The sequence below is a fragment of the Nelumbo nucifera genome, chromosome 1, assembly GCF_055504915.1.
Source record: "Nelumbo nucifera cultivar China Antique chromosome 1, China Antique-T2T, whole genome shotgun sequence".
In the NCBI taxonomy this organism is placed as follows: Eukaryota; Viridiplantae; Streptophyta; class Magnoliopsida; order Proteales; family Nelumbonaceae; genus Nelumbo; species Nelumbo nucifera.
The window spans coordinates 15806278-15828043 of NC_142649.1; the positions used below are offsets into that span (position 1 = coordinate 15806278).

Genomic DNA, 21766 nt, shown 5'->3' on the forward strand with positions numbered 1-21766 from the left:
AAAATTCATGAGGATGAAATTCAAAGTAGACATTATTATCAGTAGAAAACCAAGCCACAGATAAGAGATTGAAGGAGATCCGGGGAACATGTAGAATATTATTCATAAGCAATGATCTGGAAGATAAAGTAGAAATAGTAGAAAAACTAGAATGAGCAATCTGCAAACCTGAACCGTCGCCAATAGAGACTCGATCAAATCCATCATAGTCAGTATGGATTTGTAGTTTAGTGAGATGTGAAGTGAGGTGATGTGTTGCTCCAGAATTAGGAAACCAGATATCTGTATTCTGCTTGTTGCCGTTGGAAGCAGCCGTAAACGCCAGGGATTGTGGTTGTTTAGGGTTCTTCAGACTGTCAATATGTGCAAGGAGTTTTCGACAGTACCTAGCAGAATGATTTCGTCATCCACAAATCCGGTAGGGATTATTGCTATATTTCGAGGGTTTGGTGGGTCTATTACCCGTTTGAGGTAGATCAACTTTATTATATTTCTTGAAATCTTTCCCTTTAGAGGCAAGATTCACAGAAGGAGAGGTAGCATGTGCAGTTACTAAATGAAGCAAATGATTTTCATGAGTGAGAAGCATACCTTGTAAGCTAGCAAATGGTAATTCATCTGTTCGGGTAATGATAGCTGTAAAGAAAGCATCATACTCTAGACTGAGGCCATTGAGGGCATGATGAATTAGCTACGAATTTGTCAAAGGCTCTCCAATTGCGGCTAGCTTGTCACCAAGTACCTTGAGAGATCATTCTTTCGCAGTGCTTCGAGTTCGTTTCCGAGGGCAACACTAGTCGTTCCTCGAGGAGAATAAAGGCTCTCAAGGGTTTCCCAAACATCCTTACTGGTTTTGCTTCCCATGACTTGCGCTAGTGCTGTTTCTGTTAGAGAAGATAATAGCTAGCTGAAAATATAATGATCCTACTTAACCCATTGTGTATAGGGTTTTGTCATCAAGGCAGATGGATAAGGGGTTGTCCCATCGACATATCCGAGGAGCTCAAGGCCCAGAAGGGCATTTTCAACCTGAAAGCGCCATACAATATAATTGGAATCATCCAACCAAACCGAAATCAAATGAGGAATATGATTCCCCGATGCTCCGAAGTTTATTTGATTGATCGAACTGGTAGACATGTTGGAAGACATGACAAAAACCTGAAGAAAAAGAACTGCTTGAAAAGAAGAGGAAAAGGAAAAAAAAAAAAAAAAACAAAGAACTGCTTATGACTCTAATACCATATGAGAGTAATGGTCGAATTACCTTGTTTGTCTTTCACTACTGATATTTATAGAGTACAAGAGTGGGTAAGTCCTCTCCTAGTTAGGATAGGTTAGATAGAATCCTAATTGGGATAGAGCTTATCTTACTAGGATAAGTTTATCCTTTATAGAGATAATATACAGAGATAAGGATTATCTACAAGAGGTCCACGTGTATGTGCCATGCACGTTATCGTTTACAATTTCTTTTCCTCATTAATTATTTTGCTCTCAAACTATAAACCCCACCCTCCCACGCATTCTTAACCATCTCACCAAGCCATGGATCCAACCACCACATGACCTCAAATCGAAAAGGTTTAGCTAGAGGAGTAAGGGAGGTTTGTGAGAAGGAGAGCAGTATAGTCGGAAGAGAGAAAGGTTGCTCTTAGGAAAATCACACCTCCAAGTTTCATTAGTAAGAACCAAATCAAAATTTTCTTTGGTGGTATAAGTTTTCCATTTATATTGTATACCTTTCATATCCAATCCATATTAATGAGGATACAGTGATTGAAGAGATTATTAAATCACTGAGTTTGGCTAGGCATCACACTTTACCAATTTTATTAGAACTATTTCTAAAAGAATTGAAATCTCACATTAGGCACCATACTCTAGGGATGCAAATGGATCGGATCAGATCCGATCCTATTTGGTCGAATTTGGATCACCCCTAGTCAAATCTTCTAATCAAATTCGGATCACCCCCTATCCAATCCGAGAAGATTAGATCTGATATGTATATATAATACATATATATGTTATTTATTTATTTATTTATAAATATATTATTAATATTGTATTTTTATAAATTTGTTATATTATTTTTTTTATAAAAAAACATGTATATATATGATGAAAATAATTAAAAAATACTTATATTTTTGTTTTTCTTTATTTAAATTGGTATATAATTTATTATTTTTTAAAGAAAACAAATCGGACCAAATCAGATCCGAAGATCCAATAGGATTTGAATTCAGATCAAATCCTATCAGATCCGATTAGATCTTCGGAACGGATCGGATTGGACATGAACAATGTTAGATAAAATTCGGACATACCTTGATTTGAATCCAATCCATCTGTTTGCATCCCTACGATGCTCTACCAATATAATTAGCAATTTCTTTAATCCAATTTCATATAACAAATTGCTTGGATCAACACAAGGGGCACAAACAAGGGTTTAGAACCAAGATTTACTAGTTGTTAAGTCACTAATTAAAGCATGCACAATTCTATCATTTGGCAAAATAACTCTGATAGAGCATTGATTGGAATACCATATAATCCATAAACACCTAATAAAATTGATAGAATCCACTACATGAGAACAATGGAAAGGAATCGAGCTAACAATTTAATTTTTGCCCTAATCGGGTTAACCTTGATCTCCATAAAGAAATAAATGCCAAGCCTTTCTATTTTAACATCTCAAGCACATGGTGTCTGAGATGAGGCTTACCGGCATCCTTAATGTTCCAATTTATTGGTCCCTATATACCGTATTAATAATCAAAATATGGCCGAAAAGAATCTCTATTTGATAGGGCTTCTTCCTATACCCACGAATTCCTTTAGACCCAAAAATGATACATTAGAAGAATCTTTTGTATCTTCCAATATCTATAAGAGTTCGCAATGGTGAAGGAACCAGATCGGAAAAAAGATGAATTCTAGTTGATATCTAATAAAACCATAGCTGGAATTGAGATCTTATTCGAAGAAAATGAAGTCAAATATCTGAAGTTTCTTTTTGTATCCTATATGATTAGAAATTGTTGGAGCAGAGGAGAGATCTCTCCCAACCAAGACTGGACATTTCAATACATATCGGAAGCTTCCCAATATACAGGGGGTGTTTTGGGGTTTAACCCGGTTCAGGGGGTAGACAGGCCTTAAACCGACCCCTCTTTGCCAGATTTGAATAAAAAAAAAAAAAAGAAAGAACTAAACAAATAATAGAAATGAGCTTCGGTGAACCCTGCTCTCAACAAGGCTTGAATGATATAAACACGTCCCCCTTCAATCTGCACATGAGAAGGTTGAGATCCACAATAATCTTCAGAGACTCCAAAAATGCATTAGCCTCGCATTCGACAGTGGTGTGTATAACTTTATGGTTCTAAAATAAAGTCTCCTCTGTTCATTAAATGCAGGTTGGTGTCATCATGGATATCTAACTAAAATTCCTTTATGCGCCGATGAGGCACGAGGAAAAACCGTCTACCGACCAATGGATTTTTTTCCGTTGATTCCTGATTTCCACTGCAGAGCTATAAACATTCAAAGGTCAAAAACCCCCACTCTACACACCAATGCCCGCCTGTGAAATGGCATCAATTCCAAGCTGGCACCCACCCCAACTATACTTTAGGCCTAAAAATTCTAACCCTGGGCTGAACCGTCATTCTTCCTTTTCTTGTCTTTAGATTTTATATAGAAATTTCTGCACAATATTATTCATAGATAATATTCACACAACCAAGACCGAGAAAGAGTTTAACGAACTGTATCAATATGGACCAGAGGAACAAACATCACTTGTTAGACCAAACAACCTTGAGTGATAAAGAGACTGAGAGCTTCCTCAGACATGACTGACAGAGAGGAAATACACAGGCAATCAAAGATTCATAATACTACTGAGATGCTCAAAACTACACATTAAAGAAGCATCCATCCAGACCTACTGAACCGTTTCCCCATGATTTGCTACATACAACTCGTTTTACTTCTTTCCTCTAAGTTTCACACCAAGAGCCCGCTCTAGCTTGGCAATTATCTGTTGATTTGGGATGGCTTTTCCAGATTCATACTCTTGAATCACTTGGGGCTTCTCATTAATCATCTGCACGTAGAACCACAGAGCTCAATTTCATTTTCCCTTTTTTTCTATTTGAGGATACAAGCACAAAGAAGTCCAAAGAGGATACATGTGCACAATACACACAGAAAAATGTTCTTGCTACATACATACATACATACATGCATACATCCGTGTGTGTGTGTGCATATATATATATAGAGAGAGAGAGAGAGAGAGACCTGTGCAAGCTGGGCCTGGGTGAGTTTCTTGTCCATTCGAGCTTGCATGATGTTCTTCTTCAACTCAGTGGGTACACGCCCATCTACATCCAAAAAAAGATGCATTAAATTTAGGTCTGAAATACACGTTACCTCAGTAAAGATTTTGAGCAGGAAAAAAATTGCAGGACCACTCGAGGAGAACCTTATGTAGAATAAACATTAGCCAAAAGAGATAATGAAACAAAGAGTACCAATATAATTGACAAGGATAACGGATTGGAAAGTGGGTCAAAGTATTAGTTGACAAAGCCAACACGTTGGAAATGAGTTTCTAGTTACAAAAGTTCCAATGCTATGTGACCAAACTTCCATGCACCAAAGTCCATCAATATCAAGTATTTCCATTTAACTATTAATCGTTACCTACAAAACAATGGAAGCTTAATTGAACCATGGAACACCAAGTCCAATGTTGTCCTAAGCAAAGGCACATCAACTCACTGTATAACATCTAGTCCACCTTCCCCTAATCAAACAAAGCCTATGTCAACAGAACATTGAGTAGGGAGGAGTGGGAGTGTAAGCAAGAGCTGGAGTGCAACAGCAGCCCAGTAATAAATCTTTTAGGCTCCATTTTGGAAATACAAACATAGGGAGAACGAGTGAAAATTCTGCTTTACATCTGTTTTTCATGTTTGATTTTGTTTGTTTGCTTGGGAGCATAGTTTTAAAGGCACCAAGGCAAGGCAAGGCTATGTGACGGGGCGCCTTGTTGCCCAGGCGATGGATTTTTTTTAAGTAAAAACATGTATCCTATGGTAGTTCCCTAGGTTCAATAATCATATTTCCTTAATAAATATCCATAATAAAAGTATAAACTTCATGTTAAAGTATAGAAAATCAACATATTCATGAGAAGAAAGAAAAGAAAATTAAAAAAATATAGGGGCTGAACCCCTATTTCTGTGTTGTTTATGTTCTTCCTTGCGTATTGGTTCAGGTTTTGAAGTCTTTGAGGGTTCAATACAGCATTTAGCAATGTTTGTGTTGATTAAACCCTAACAAATAAGAAAATAATAAAAAGAAATTAGTATATAAACACACAATGAACATTTTAGTTTAAAAATGCCTATTTTATAATTATAACCTCAAAAAATTAAGAATATAAAAGTTTTTTATAACATGCTATAGAAAACTACTTGGCGATTAGGCAAGGCAAGCCTCCAAGGGCGCCTTGTCACCTAGGCGTCGCCTTGACAACTATGATTGGGAGTAAAGTTGGAATTAAAAATGATTTGGTCCTTGCCTTGCATGAGAAAATGAAAGTAGAAAGGTTGTTTGTTTGAGAGGAGTAAAATAGAGTCCCCACCATAGTTTTCAAGGTGCCAAGGCGAGATTAGTGAATGGTTATAGATCCCCACCATAATTAATCTTCTCAATTATGAGTTATTTGGGGGTACAAGACCACACCTTTGACAGAAAAGTCCCTGCAATGTTAGAAGACTGAAGGGCCTGAAAAAAAGAGGCACACGACTCCAAACAAGGAACATTTCCAAATTCTACTACCTGGAGAGGATTGATCCAAATAGGTTGACCCTAAAAGAGTAAAAAGTTCATCCAGAATTGCCATTTCTAACTCCCTTAGCCCTCTCCTAAGTCCCAAGTCCCATGAATTATTAATATAAAACAAAGAGGTTGCTTTTCTTGTATTCTCTGAAAGTGAATAAATAGAGGGGAATCTATCACTAAGGGCACTCTCCTCTACCCAAACATCTTCCCAGAACAACACTTTGTTTCCGGCATAGGCATCAAATTTGAAGGAATCATAAAGGCAAGCTACCACAAATTGCTTTCAAAGGAGAGCAATGAGAAGCCCTAGGATCGAGACCCACATCCCAACCATTGTCTACCAATCCGTGAATGCTCACTATAACGCTGTACCAGAATCTATACTGTTCCAACGGCAATCTCCGTAATCATATTCCCAACAAGGTTGTATTTCTTAACATGATACTTCCTATTCCTAAGCCTCCATCATCTCTACACCTAGAGACCATCTCCGACTTCACTAGGTGATCCTTCTTAGTGCCCCCTAGTACTCACAAGAAGCCCCTCGTGATCTTCTCTAACTGGATTTCCGCTTTCACTGGAATTCTGAAGGTAGAAAGTAAGTACACTAGTAAATTGGCCAGTGTTGACTTTATAAGGGTTATCCTGCCCCCCCCCAATGGAATGTAGTTTCTCTTCCAATTTGCCAGTCGTTTGGTGAATCTCTCAGAATAGTAACTTTCATTAATGAAACAATTAGAGTACGCTGTCAACCACCCAAGACAAGAGTGTTGACTCCAAGATTTAGATTCATCTCAACATTACAAAACTGCCCAAAGCAAATTATACCTGAAGGTCTCTTGCTTTGCCAAAGTATCAGTTAATCCATTTGCTGATCTCCATAGTCCACCTAAACAAAGCCAAACCTCCATTGCTATACAATTTATTTCCCTTTTTTAAGGTAAAAATAAACTTTCATTAAAGAAAGAAAAATCCTGAAAGGTGATAAGGTATCACCACTTACAACAGCATAAAAAAAATACAAAAAAACTTCAACCAATATTTTCCACATTACAAATTTGAAACCGCAACACTTCCACAAGCTTATCCCCCAGATCCTCCCTTGTTATTTGTCTAAATTCTGGTAATATCAATACCCTGTCTGCAACATATTTGGTGACAGCTTCCACAATTTTATCCACATTGTGCAATTTGTCTTCAAAAATTCTTCTGTTCCTTTTCTTCCATATATTCCAGCATATTGCAAATAGAATGCAACTCCAAATCACCTTTGCTTTCTTGCTTCCTCTTATCTCTGGCCATGAAGAGAAGATCTCAGCAGGAGAAACTCAATTATAGTCCCTAACTCCAAACATGGCAGCAAACAGCTTCCATAAAAATACAGATATCTTGCATGAGAAAAATAATGGCTAGCATCTTCCGCTTTTTCTTTGCACATGAAGCACATATTAGACAAGTTGAAGCCCCTGGATTTCAGATGATCCGCAGTAAGATATTATCCATCGCCACCAACCATCCGGATGCTTCAACCCTGGGAGGGATCGAATTCCCCCACACTCCAGCAATGTGACTTGAATCTAAAAGAACCGTACAGAGAGAAAGATAGCAAGACTTCACAGTAAACTTCCCATTTAAGCACTCCTTCCACCATAGTTCATCCCTTGAGTTGACTGAGCTGAAACTCTCACCTCCTCCAATTTCTCAAATAATGTAATGCATTCTTCAAACTCTCTATCTAACAAAGGTTTTCTGAATTTTGGGCACCAAACCAGTTGATCCCCTCTCCTTTCATAACACAGGCTGATAGAAACTTCAGGTTCAGTCAGCCTATATAGCCTTGGACACAGCTCATTCAATTTGCCCATCCCACTCCAATCATCCTACTAGAAAGCTTGTCAGATTTTTGAATTCCTGGTTGAACTTCATGATCCCTTTCCATACACTCACCCCATAAGAAGCCCTAATCTACCTTGTAAACTGTCCGTGTCCAAACCCCCGAGCTGTTTGACTGCAGCCACCCAATCTGTATTCATTATTTCATTTCCTCTCCCCTTTCAATGACCTCTTACACGTGTCACTCAACTAGTTGAAAAAAAAATTTGACAATGACCATATCTAGTTGCAATGAATCAATTATTTTATCATATATTAACATATATAAAGATGACATATGCATGGGAATCTATAACCAGTTCCAAATAAGAAAATCCCAGCCTCAATTAAACAAGTCTGCAACACTTAATTAACCAAGGGAAATGATTAACCAACAAAACAATATACACATATGACAAATGTTTAATATCAGAAAAAGGAGGGAGGATCTGTATAGAGTGACTATAGAAATAGACTATAGAGTAGAACTCACATGTAACCTCATAAACAAGGTTATTGATGGCATCTCTATTCAGCCACAAAACCAAGTTAAAAAAGATCATGGTTCAATGAGGGTAACCACCAGATGACATGGTGCTTTACGGTAATTAGATTGAAATCTACTTAACACCATCAGATAGAAATCTACTTATCACCATCCTTTACATGTGAGAAACCCTATTGATTTGCTACTTATATAAAACCATAAAATTCAACTTAACCATGGAATAGGCGATAGTGTAGGTGTGTGTATAAATAATTACATCATCCAGAATTCCCTACTTGTGGAATAACCAAAGAATTGGAAGCTGTATTTTTTGGGCCAGCCTTATTGGATAGATCCCTAGCCACACCTCGGATTGATTCCTAATCAAGGTGTGTTTGGTCTTGAAGAAAGAATTTAAGGCAGCCAGGCATCTTGATAACACCATGTTGTTTCCTGAATGACTACAATTTAATTAAGAGAGTAGCTCACAAGCATAGGGAATTTCAAAAGTTGGTGAAAAACACTTGTTTTTTTTCTTCCTATTTTGTAAAGATTATATTGAAGACCTAACACCTAAGCTGCATAGAAGAATGAGTCAGAAGTGAATAAATACTACAGCATATTCCAACTCTTTGACCCTTAACACAAAATACTTTTCCAGTAAGACCTCTTTCCACTATTTCAATGAAGCACTCATATTTTAATAAGAGATAAGTTGTCAATAGATTTGGTAATTGATAAGGAGGAGGTTCACTTCATTGGGCTCCCTAGGTGATAACTTAGTTGTGTTATGACATGCTAACCAGTCACTCCAACCACTTTGGCACAACAAGGACTTTGGACTTGATTGAATATTATGACATAGTATCCTCAATTATCCATAACAAATTAAGAAAAAATAAATTCCCTTTACGATAACTCAGATAAGAGTATGATCCATGTAAAAATACAAGCAATGCATTTTTTTGAAACACAAGGTAAAATTTTATTAATAAAAGGAAACACATGGTACAACAAATTCCTAGACATAGAATGACTAAGAAACACAAGCAATGCATATTCACCTTTACAATTTGAAAAACAACTGGCAAATAGCAGCTGCTAACCAACTGCAAGTCAAAAACAAATCAAATAATATATCATCTCAAGTATAACTCCTGCCCTAGATTTTACATAAGAACTTTCAAATTTCAGAGACATAACCAGTTCTATCAAAATGGAAACAACCACCACCTAAAAACAATTATCCTAACTCTATCATGCAAATTTAGAGCAAAAAGCACTCAAGTACTCACGAGCAAGATTTTCAGTCTCATCATCAAGCTTCCTTGTGTTGAGAGAAGTGCTACTAGAGGCAGCTCTGTTTGTCCCTGCATTGGCTGTAAGAAAATAACAAAGGAAAACAAGCATAAGCAGTGGAAGTAAAACATCCATCATTAATACTATGAACCATGCTCAAAGAAAATAAAATATATATAACTGCAAATGTCTAACAAGTGATCAAAATTGTCAGAGTTAGATAATAATAAACAGGAAGATTAATACATAGAAAGCCAATGAGCATTGCAGAAGGAATCATTTCAACTTAAAATAATAACTAGGGCACCTAATAATAATTACAAGAACAATAATGAGAGAACAAACCTAATTTGACAGTTGACAAGAGCAAGTGGCTCACCACTCTGCTGCATGTGTCTCAAAGATCAATATCAAAGGCATGAACATCAATTCATTTCCAAAAGTTGAAAGACAGTTTCAACAGCTAGGCTAATTGAATAGTATCAAGGACATAAGTACTACCTGGATCCATAACCATTGGCATGCCTCAAGGTTTATATGCCTCAAGGTTTCAGCCATATAACATTTCAAATTACTTTTCTTTAGGCATATTTTTTATGAATAACAGAAATTCATTAAAAATAATTAAAAATTACAAGATAGGGAGAGGTAAACTTTCTTAACTCTCCGCAGACAAAAACAAAAACTATTACAATTGAGCCCAAAACAACTGGTTCCTTCCCACCCCTTGTTTTGCTAAGACATCTCAGCAAAACCATTTGCTGCCCTTTTGACCCAGCACTTCCATATCTTGAGTCATCCACTTGAATCTCTTTTTCTCATTATTTAAAGTCCAAAAATCCTTTATCTTCCTTTTGCAACCACTCCAATACCAGCTCTGAATCATCTTCTACAATCATCTCTCTCACATTCAGATCTTTTTCCTTTTGCAATCCTTCCATGACAGCCATAACCTCAGCCCTTAGGGAGTCACCTATTCCAATTGGGCCTTAATATAGACCAATGAACTTACCTTCACTGTCCCTAAAACACCCCTCCAATACCAGATGGGCCTGCACCTGGATACCCTGCACTGTTCCCATCAAAGTTCAACTTGTAGTAATCAACCATTGGAGGAGACCAAGCAGGGCTTATATTAGGTTTGTGGCAATCAGAACTAGCCACTTCCATTTTTTCATGACATCACCTGTTGAGAAAACAGCAAACATCTTCATAGATTTTACCCAATGAACAACTCTCACTATAATGATTTCAATGACAGCTTCTCTACTTCTTTCCTTGTCTAAGAATGGTCTTGCATTTCTTTCTTTCCATATAGTCCAGCTCACAGCCACCCTTACACACCTCCAAAACACTCATTCCTTTTTCTTTGACCATCTCAAGTAAGTAGAAGCAAATAAGCTTTGCACATTAGCCGGGGGAGACCACCAACACCCAAAACAACTAAAGTTTGGAACCTTGATGAATCACCTTGGCATTTATCCTCTGGATACAAAACAAATAGCAACCTTTTGTTAAAGATAGGGATGTTCAGAATTTTTTACAGTACCTTGGCTCAATCATCCATAGGACCATAATGAGGTGGAAATGGAAGAAGATGCTGCCTATAGAATTAGAGTAAGGTGGTTGAAGTGGAGAGGTGAATCTAGTGTGTTGTGTGGCCAGCATATACCAATGAGACTAAAAGAAAATTTTTATGATACAGCTACAAAACCAGAATTGTTATATGGAACAAAGTGACAGTCAATTAAGAAACAACATGTTCAAAAAATGGTGTAGTTAATATAATGATGCTGAGTGTCAAAGAAAGAAAGTTATGATAAGAAATGAGCACATTAAAGAGGAATTAAGAGTAGTTCCAACCCTGACAAGATTAGGAAAAATCAACTGAGATAGTTCGGTCATGTTCATAAACAAACAATGACTGCACTAGTGAGATAGTTTATCACCCACTTTATGCAAACAGTCAACCCCCCTTCTCTCTCTCTCGTCTGACAATAAGAAACCCCTGCTTCCACTGCACCAGTCTTATCCAACAGTGTATATATATGCTCATCGACTACAGTATCCCCCTTTTATTATCAAATAAAGATCCCCTTCTGCTACATCCATCCACCATTAAGGATTGATCAACCCCTTCAACCCTCCCGTTTGTACTATCATCAATAACCCTAGTTAAAAATACACTTTTCTCTAGACAAAGAAAGGAAAACAGCACTTAACATACAACATATTACAGAATGCTCAACCGCACGTATGAATCATGAGGAACTCAAAGATTAAAATATGTACCATATCCATGTCTGAATATGTGATGCAGTTCTGGTAAAATGTATCATTGGCTCATCGCAACTAAATCCTTTCAATTTTCATTGTTTCCTTTTGCATTAAACAGATTTCTTTTTTTTTCATTATTTCCGCAATCCACCTCTTATACCTTGGTATTAGTATTGATCAAATACGAACGTTGCAAACAGAAGCTCACAAACGTCACATTAGAAGAACAAGATAATTTCAATCATCATTCCTAGACAGATAAGTCTAGTATTCCATAAATACTTGGCTATAAGCTTCAAAATCCATAAAAAATCGGAAATAACAGAAACTCTATCAATAGATCAAGATAAATAATGAAGGTGCGATGGATAATCAAAAGTCTCTTAATAATTCGTTTTTCTTGACACAGACCCATTCATTCATCAAACCACACTGCAGCTCAACAACATCAATAGTAAAAGAAATCAAGACAGAAAAAAACTCAGCAATCAACAAAAAAAAAACCCTAGGGACGTATATTGAGAGGGAGATAGAGAGAAAGAGGGAACAGGAGGAGTAAACCCTAATCCGGGGAAAGGAGAGGAGAAAGCGTACACTTCTTAACGGTTTCGATATCGGCGCCCATGCGACGGGCGGCGTTAACGGCCTTCTCGTCTTTCTTAGCGGCGGCGGTTGGAGCCTTCTTCCGGATGACGACCGGCTCCCAGTCCTGCGTCAATGGACCAACTCCTGCCATTTTCTCTCTACTGCTTTCTTTCCTTGACAAACGATTTCCTTCACCTTCTTAGGGGTTTTTCTTGTTTCGACCGACGCTCGGAGCAACTTTCTTCTACGTCTGCGTGTGATAGAGGGTTTTTAACGATGGAAGAAGCTTGTCTCGTTTCTAGGGGTGCAACTTGGGCGGGCCCACTCGAGCCCGAAGCGGCCCAACCCGAAATTTTACACGGAACGGACTTGGATTTTCGGTCTACGAGCTGGATTCGGGCCTATGAAGTCGAGTATTTTTTTCGGGTCGAGCTCGGGCCTAGTCCTTAGGTAATTCGAACCCGGCCCAAGCCCAGCCCAATTATATATATATATAAGTGTTGCGTACATATTTATAAATATATGAAAATATATTTGTATAAATATATTTATATATGTTAATTTTAGAGTGGATTTATTGATCAATCTGAGCCTGGCCTGGGTTCAAACCTAATTTAAATGCATCAAATTATAGGACAAGTTAGTTCGAATTGAAAAAATTGGACTTGACCTCGGGTTCGGGCCTTAAACCCAAATTTTAGGATCGGACTTAGGTTGATCATAAACTCGACCCAACCCACCCGATTTACACCCCTACTCCTTTCTCTAAAATAATAGGGAATTCTTTTAAACTACCCGTAAGGTCTGAAATGGATTTACACAATACCCCTTTGCAATTGACATGGCCGTTAAACAGTGACGGAAAAGAGGAAATGCCAAATTTACAGCTAAATTAGAAAAAAAAAATGACAAAAAATAATAAAATATACGAACAACTCAGTTTGACCATGGTGAACAGCGCCATAGCTCTCCGTCCAGCTGAAACCCCAAACCCATGTTTTCCGTCCAGCTGCGACGTCCAACGGTTGTGCGCTGTTGAAAGACAAAGTTATTGGCTACTGGTAAGCAAGTGAACATCTACTCTATTTTTCAAAGTTGATGATAATGTTAAAACCCTACTATTCTCTTTATTTTATTTTTCCAATGTTTGGCAGTGGCATTAGAGACAAAAATACTTGTTTATTGAAGAAATTGTTCTCAAGTTTCGAGGTGTGCACAAAGTAATGTTTCCTTCTTGTTATTGTTGCGTTTATGGGGTATCATTTGGTAAGGCTATAATTTGCGCCGGGTTGGCCCTAACCCAACCCAAAAAATTCGGATTGGATTAGGTTGGGTTGAAGCAAAGGTTAGGGTTAGAGTTGAAATTCGAACCCAATTTTATTTTGGGTTGGGTTAGCATTGACCAACCCAACTATATAGTACATGTCATATATAAATATATGTTATATATGATATATCATACATTAATTTGTTTAGATTTATGATAGTTGTATATTCCCCACCATATATTATTATGTATTTCTTTTAAGATAACCGCTTCTCTTAATTCTAATCGGAAAAACTAAAATCTTAATAACATATTTTATGTTTTTGGAATATTTTATTCTTCATTTTCTCTCTATTATTTGTATATTCCCCACCATACATGAATTTGTCGCCCATTGCTTGCAGCCCATAAATGATCTATCAAAAATCATAACTTATAATAAAACTATAGTCATCTCAAACACTTATTTTTCTGAATTTTATATTAAAAGAACTAATAAAAACATTAACAAATAAATACTAATAAAACATAGGATTAATATATGTAGTGAAATTGAATTAAGAAGAAAAGAAAAGAAGCTAGGTAATATACAATTATATGTTTTTTTTCTAATATTTTGGTTGTCTTGAATGGTTAATGCATATTAGACTAATCATGGTTTATGGTACACGATCTGGTCGCTCCTAGTTGGATGGAAGCTCAGATGTCGGTTTGCTTGTCGAACTGCAAGAGAACACAATCAGAGGACCCGGGGTGACTTACCTAGTGTGGGAAGTCTGATGCTTAAGTTAGCAAAGAGTGTAATGCAAGTTAAAGAGCTTTATAAGCAAGAGAGCTAAAGAGCTATTATCACATGTACCTTGTAAAGTTGGAGGTGAGGCCCTTATAAAGGTGATTTGCCGTAGGCCTCACAAAACACATCCAAGATCCCCCCGCCCATGCTACCCAGAGTCCATTTTGCACCCAGAGATGGACTTCATGCGAACCGATAAGTCTTATCGAGTTTGTCCAATCCGGGTGGGATAAGGATAAGGCTTGCGGATGTGCGGCGTGATCTCGGAAAGGTTGGAGATAGTTGGCTAGCTTCTAGAAGTGGGATATGTGGCACCTCGGCAGGTCAGGTCACCACAAGTTGTTTGGACCTTAGTCTTGGCCGAGGTGCCCGAAGTACCCAAGCTGACCTAGCTTGCTGAGGTGGGCGGAAATATTGAGTTATCGTCTAGTCATCAAGTCGTTCTACGTGTCCACATGCTAACAAATCGAGCCAAATTACTCCTGATCAATGATTATCTATGTATGCTAGGAATGTAGGGGTTATACGGTCGGGGCCATATGAGTATCAAACTTGATGGAGTGATTTAGTAAACAGTGTGACAAGAATGAATGCCAGAACATGGACAAGCAGTGTATGGGATGTTAGTGGCATCCCACGTGCAGATGTAGCTATGTTGACATTCATTAGGGACAGACTTGATGACTTTTGTACTAAGGCATTCCATGGGAGACTTACATGAAGGTGTATAGCCACTTTGTGTGTGGTATACCATATGATAAGTATTGACCACAAGTAGATGGTCACCAAATCAAAACTCCTTTGGTGAAAAGAAGACCTGGCTGACCACTAGTACCCCATTCCATGTACCCTATTCCATAATAAGACAAGGCATTCATTGTGCAATGGGTATTCTCATAATAGGAGGAATTGTCGTTCTCCTCCCCAACCCACACTACAACAACTTCAAGAACATATTCGAGTTTGTTTAATATGAAATCTTATGTCTTATATATATATATATAACGGAATCTTACTGTTTTAGTATTGTCGTTAGCATTATATCAATGAATTGCACGTGTGAACAATGCATGAGAAACAAACCTCTTTTCCTCTGTTTGCAACTTTGCATGTATAGTATATAACGCGTGTCACTCTATTTCTCCACTTCTTTCCTCAGTGCTCACCTCTCTCTCTCTCTCCTGATTTCAGAACTAAAGTCAATTAGCCGCTACTTCTGTTCTTCGACTACTCGCCAGTCGCCACCATCAACACTGCCATAGGACCATTCTATAGATATTGAAACCCTAGCCCCAACCTGAACTGCTCGAGGTCGAGGGCTCGCTTTCGCCATGGTGAGATCAAGAGATCGATCCCAGCTGTTTCTTATCCTCCTCTCTGCCATGATTTTAGCCTCCATCTCCTTGCATGATACACACGTATCCCCATTCTCTCCTTTCTTCCCACTCTCCCCATCTTGTCTATCTATTTTTCCACCGCTGCTTCTCTTCATTTCTCTCCCTCTTTTTCTTTATCCATCCTTCCTCTCCCTCGTCTGAGAATTCATGGAAGCTGCTCTAGAGCCTTCAGCCTCTACTTTCCTTCTTTTTAATGGCGTGTTTGGTGACTTATTATTTGAATGGGGTTTATCTCCATAGTGAAAACGGTAACGGCAATGCTTTCGTCTCAGAGGTGAAGGACTGAATTCCTTATATCTCAGATGTCTTGAATCACATTTTCTTGATTTCATTTTATTACTTTTATCATGCAATGCTTTGGTCTTCCTAGACCTTATCTTTAGCCATGGAGAAGGAGCGATTGGACGAGTTTTCTCCTCGAGAAGTTCTGGAGAACTGCCTCCGGAGCTTAGAATCTGAAATAGGTTCATCCAAAGCCAGTAGATCGGATTCTGATTCTCGACCCAATCGCAGAGCCGTCTCCCATTGACAGGAATTCGTTCAGCTGATAAAAACTCGAACAATAAAGCGATTATACACCTTCCCTCATTTTGGAGTTCCAAAGGTTTCAAAAAGGAAAAGCAGAAACAGACTCTCTGAATCAAGTCTTGCTTTTAGAGGCAGAGCTCTTAAATCCACCCCACGACTGCTCTTGTTTTTTGGCTTTCGCAACCGCGCCAAATGCCTTTGTCTAAACTTCGGGTTTGTGTTAGTTAAGATTTTAACACGAAGAGAATGCTACTTGGTTTAGCAGGGTGGCTTTCATTTCTTTTATATATCTTGCTTTGTAGTTTTGGTTCTATCGAACAGAATTAAAATAGACACGGTTTAATTAACCAAAGGATAATTCTTTATGGACTTAAACTTGCCACTTATTTTCTTTTGTTTTTTTTTCATCAGCTCCACTTATTTTTTCTTTTTAATTGCATGTTAATGTTAATCCTACAACTTCTCATTGTCTGCAACTTTATCTAATTTGGTAAGGAGACCCAACGTTTAGGTACACCATTACGTGCTGTGACAGGATATCACTCTTCTTTTTTGTGTAAATATGCAGAGCATGTCTGGTCACACAAGTCCAGTTGAATGTGTAGCTTTTGATTCAACGGAGGTTTTGGTGGTTACAGGAGCTTCTACTGGTGCAATAAAGCTGTGGGATTTAAGGGAAGCAAAGAGTAAGTAATATTCTTTTCACTCCAATGATTGTTTTAAGTTGAAAAACACTTGCTAAACAGTTGGTGGCACAACTTGTTAAGTAGTTTAAGTACCAAGATATGGCACTTGAAAATTGGAACTCATGACACATGCACCGTAATGGAATGCATAAGTTAATGACTCAAGGAAGCACCTGAAAATAATCCTGTTGTTTGGTCTCAGTTGGGCTTGGGAACCTAATTGCTTGCATCCCAAGTCTGACTCATTAATTTTGTTGATCAGGACCTTCACATAGCAATTCCTTTACTTTTTAAACTAAAGCTTGTATTTGGAGAATTTTTGGCATTTTCTAATTTGTTTTATGATTCTTGTTGAAGTGTAGTCGTTCACACCCTTACCGGACACAGAATCAATTGCACTGCCATTGAATTCCTTCCATTTGGTTAGTTCTTTGCATTTGGTTCTTATGAATGCTAATCTAAAGATCTGGGACATTAGAAAGAAGGGATGCATCCACACATACAAGGGCCATACTCGAGGAATTAGTACCATTAGATTCACTCCTGATGGCCGCTGAGTTGTTTCTGGTGGACTAGATGATGTTGTGAAGGTAACCATAAAGCCATTGATATACCCCTCTCCCTCCCCCCAACCCCCCAAAAATAAATAAATAAATAAAACTATAAATAACAGGTATGGGATCTAACAGCTCGAAAGCTTCTACATTTACTTTCCACGAAGGACAAATTACCTGCATAGATTTTCACCCCCTTGAGTGCCTACTAGCCACAGGTGAGTATGGCTTTTATGTTATCTCTGTGACATATGCATATGTGTATATTATGTTTTCTTATTCTGTTTGAGATGCCAAGACTTGATACATATCCATAGTTTAGTGATCACCTTACTTATCATATCGAATGCATTTCCGTTTATAAAATTTTATGCACATTTATCGATTTGGTTTTCAAGAAGTGAACTGGCAATTAGTGTAAGACAGTTTTGTATGCCCTTAGCTCCAATCAGTTTGATATACTTATGACATTTATTGTAAATGAATAAAGTGCATATTTGATTCATGTTATGTGGTGTGTTTCTGTATAATACCCTTAAAATCGGACACTTATGAGATGTGTGTTGGTTTAGAACGTTCACAGCTAGTGGGTTGGTCTGGGGAGACCTATCCTGATAAGGCTAACATTGATGTACCGCCAAATCAGTTGGGGTGGCCTTTCTCTGCCACCAAGGTGAGACCCGAGGTACATGCAGTGTGGGATCAACTTGAGACCTTGAACCGGACCAGAATTCCAGTATTGCCCTGGACCTTGGCGATTAGTGGAAAAAACTGGAATGTTACACCTGACCCCTAGACTTGATTATGGTACCGCACTAGGTGGCGGATTGGGCCATCTTTGATATGCCAATCAGTGAGGCCCTTAGAGGGGGTCAGAACCTGGGTATGTTGAGATGGTTCATGAACCCATCTGAGTGGGTGATCATAGTAACAGGATAGACGTTTTTCGAACAAAGGTAATGATCGGGGAAATGCACTCTCTCTGATGGAAACCAAAACTGCCGGCAGTTGATTTCAATCGTTGAAATTTTGTTTTGCAAAATATATTTATATAATATATATATAGGTTTCTAAAAATTGTTTGCAAAAGGTTTTAATCCCCGGGGTCCGTGTAAGAGGAGAGTGCAGCACTGTACCTTGCAGTCAGGGGAGAAGTCCTCCCTTGTCGGGCAGTGTTTGATTATTATGGGCTGAGAGGTTAAGTGTAAGGCCATTGAGGGTTAAACATGATGGACTAATCTTGCATCTGCCCACAATCCTTGGGTGTTACAAGGTGGCTTGGCCTAAGGACCACTTAGTGTAAGTGTTAGGCCCACAGAGTCCATATGATGGGCTCAAGGGGTTCATTGGGCTTTCTAGTGAATTCGGCTAGGCCTTGTGATAAAGGTTGGGCCGAACCCTTGTGGCTGATGTGTAGATCAATGTTTGGGTCCCACGCCATACAGAGAAAGCCCAACTGGGCAGCAATTTGAAAGGCTTAAGTGAGCACATACACTTACCAGGCCAAAAGCCCAATACGAGCTGGGCTAATTAGATTAGCCTGAATGGGGGGAATATGAGATATGGACCAACCTTAAAGGATGAGGGAAAGTCCCTATCCACTCAATAAGAGTCCAGATTTGAATATGATTCAAAACTGGAAACTCCTAATCAAATTAAGAGGGTTGATCATGACCTGCAGATTAGATAAGGACTCTACCTTATCACTTAAGGGGATCAACATCTCCTAATAGGATTAGGATCTGATCCCTTTAGGGTTATAAAAGGAGGAGGGGGCGGCAGCCTCAAACACACACACACTCATATGAGATTCAGATACAACAGAGAAGAGAGAAATCAGCATACAGTGAGACTGTGCCAATTTCTCCCTGCCGCCTCCTTCCTGCCACCGCCGCCATTAGCAGTTCGTCTCCACTCACGTGGGAGTCATCAAGAAGCGTTCTTGATTTCAGTTCTTTGTGAAAGAATTGAAAAGAAGTCGTGCTTACCTGTCGTCTAGTGGGTTCTTGCGAAGGATCCAGTTCTTGTGAAGAATGTTGTTGATTCTACTCCGTCCTACATTACGCCATCTTCAGTGGGAGCAGTCTTTAGAGATTTTTCTGGGCATGAACACCTTCGTTGGGGGATACTAATTCTCCGTATCAGGTATTTCCCTCTCATACTGTTTTGTTCAGATCTGGTTCGGTTCTTGTTTCAAGATTGATCATTGAAAATTAATTTTCTAAAATAGGAAATGCGATTCCCAGTTGTAGGAAGGAAAGAAATTTTTGAAATTCGCCCATTCTATTCCACATAATTCGGGCGTCCATACGATGGATCTTTCCATTCCTTCAATTAGGCTTCTTATGAACTTAGGAATCTCCTTCTATATTGAGATGGTTGTCTGTTTACAGAAAGATCTATGCACCTACAAATAGACTGTAGATGTATAAAACATAACCTCTTATAATTATAAAGATTTGAAAAGTTAAAAACTATGTAAGATATCTTTGATGAACAGCTCATTATTTGTTTTGATTGGTTTTGTTCTATAATTTCATTATCTAAAACATTAAATGATAGGTTGTATCTCCGCATTATGCTCTATAGATTGCAGGGAGAGAGAGAGAGAGAGAGTAATTAAATAGTCATAGACAATAAGGAAGAAGATGGGATTGAGCTTTTTCTTTCTTTTGGTGTTAGAAGAGAAGATGAAGAAATTACATACCTATCTGAGAATGGCTTTTACAAATAAGCAACAACATTATAGAAAAATAAATCTATCAAAATTTCAAGCATTAATTAATTCAATTCAATTAATGCTTCTACTCCTTAATAAATTCATGGCATAACCAACTTCTCATATTTCTTCCTTCTCGTATTGAATCTGGATAAATTTATTCTCCTTGCCTATCACTCTCTCTAACATGATTAATTGTTTATCTTGCAGGCCTATGAAATTAGATCTACTAAACAATCATTGAATGGTTACCTGGTTCTTTCTTCTCCCTCACACATTTTCTAAATACATTTTCACAGGGATTTCATTTATTACCTTGTAAATTCTTGTCTTAAAATCTTTGAATATTTCATTTTTTTGGCTTTCTATTTGTCATTTATCTGGCTGCTTCAAACAACAAATATAAAATTATAAATATTCCCTCAACTCATTCCATCTGTGTAGGCCTTATCCCTCAGCTTCTCTGTCTTCTACTATGAGATTACGAATGCCCCAAAAAGGTAATTTCAGAGGAAAAGTTACATTGTTCTGTTATTTAAGGCTTCTTATTTGTATTGCCTTTTGTCTTCTGGACTCATTCATTGGGTTTCTTTATATTATAGAAGGTTAAGTTCAGAGGAAAAGTTATTTTATGTTGGATAATATCCTTATTCTTCTTAGAATTGTATCTATGCTTTTTCCTAGCCTGCTGTGTTATGTTATTTTTTGGAAACATAAGTGGAGCTTAGAAGAGAGTTTTTTTTTAGTTGGAAATTAATCTAATATGGATGAAGTTAATTTAATATGATATTTATTGATACAAAATTTGTGTTTTCTATTTGGCTTTTAATCATCTACAAAAAAATGTCGGGCCCCAAAATTTCTATATCTTTTTTTAATTTTTCAACACAAAATAATTTATGTCCTTTATTTTATGCAGGAGAACAACTTGCACCTGGGAATTGTTGCTAGCAATAGATTGGTGGAGCCATGGAAGAAGGGATCCAATAGTCTAGGTCAAGTGTGGGATTGAGAAAGTGAAATACCATGTACCCAAGCAAAAAATGGTCAACCAGATGGGCAAACATTAATTTTGAAATCATTGGAGTTATTCATTATTCAGTTAGACATCACATCTCCTAATTGGAAACCTTTCTTCTTTTTCCACTAAACAATCTTCTTTATCCTTCAGAAATTTGTATTGAACTTATTAAAGGAACACCTCTTTATATATAAACTAATTTCTCTTTATTCTGTATTGTTTCTATTACTGAGAATCAAGAACTGGGATTGCCTAAAGATGTAATTGCTATTTGCTATTAATTTTCTTCATTTTTTACTCTTTCAATTATTCAGTATTATTCGCCCGTGCTTGCACGGGCGCTCCTTGCTAGTTTATGTATTAAGGGGAAGCGAGTTATAACTAATTGATGTATAATGCAAAGGCCTGCG

The 21766-nt window shown here is 37.8% G+C and overlaps 2 protein-coding genes across 11 annotated transcripts in view; one reads left to right on the top strand and one right to left on the bottom strand.

The window, feature by feature from the left end:
• The window catches only part of LOC104611571 (multiprotein-bridging factor 1b), a 32873-nt gene extending 20221 nt beyond the window's left edge, over positions 1 to 12652 (bottom strand). The window contains exons 1-4 of one of the 2 annotated variants that reach the window (XM_010278683.3): positions 12401 to 12652; positions 9526 to 9609; positions 4321 to 4403; positions 3706 to 4123 (exon numbers count right to left, since the gene is read on the bottom strand). In XM_010278683.3, coding sequence (XP_010276985.1) covers positions 4004 to 4123; positions 4321 to 4403; positions 9526 to 9609; positions 12401 to 12542 — 429 coding nt within the window. In that variant the 5' untranslated portion in view covers positions 12543 to 12652 and the 3' untranslated portion in view covers positions 3706 to 4003. Of the gene's footprint in view, positions 1 to 3705; positions 4124 to 4320; positions 4404 to 9525; positions 9610 to 12400 lie in introns of those variants that run through there. The other variant, XR_016081160.1, reaches the window with a different exon arrangement.
• Positions 12653 to 15632: 2980 nt separating this feature from the next.
• On the top strand, positions 15633 to 21565 carry LOC148802945 (uncharacterized). Of its 9 annotated transcripts, none has more exons than XM_088899623.1 (7): positions 15633 to 16122; positions 16945 to 17062; positions 17425 to 17652; positions 17736 to 19761; positions 20546 to 20653; positions 20780 to 20835; positions 21255 to 21565. In XM_088899623.1, exons 1-3 carry the CDS (start codon positions 16042 to 16044, stop codon positions 17487 to 17489), a joined length of 264 nt encoding a protein of 87 aa, XP_088755749.1. In that variant the 5' UTR covers positions 15633 to 16041; the 3' UTR covers positions 17490 to 17652; positions 17736 to 19761; positions 20546 to 20653; positions 20780 to 20835; positions 21255 to 21565. The 9 variants fall into 9 exon arrangements, 4 of the variants coding, with proteins under 4 accessions (XP_088755749.1, XP_088755759.1, XP_088755747.1 ...); XM_088899633.1 differs by having other exon boundaries at positions 17736 to 17834; XM_088899621.1 differs by having other exon boundaries at positions 17425 to 19761.
• The last annotated feature ends 201 nt before the right edge of the window (positions 21566 to 21766 follow it).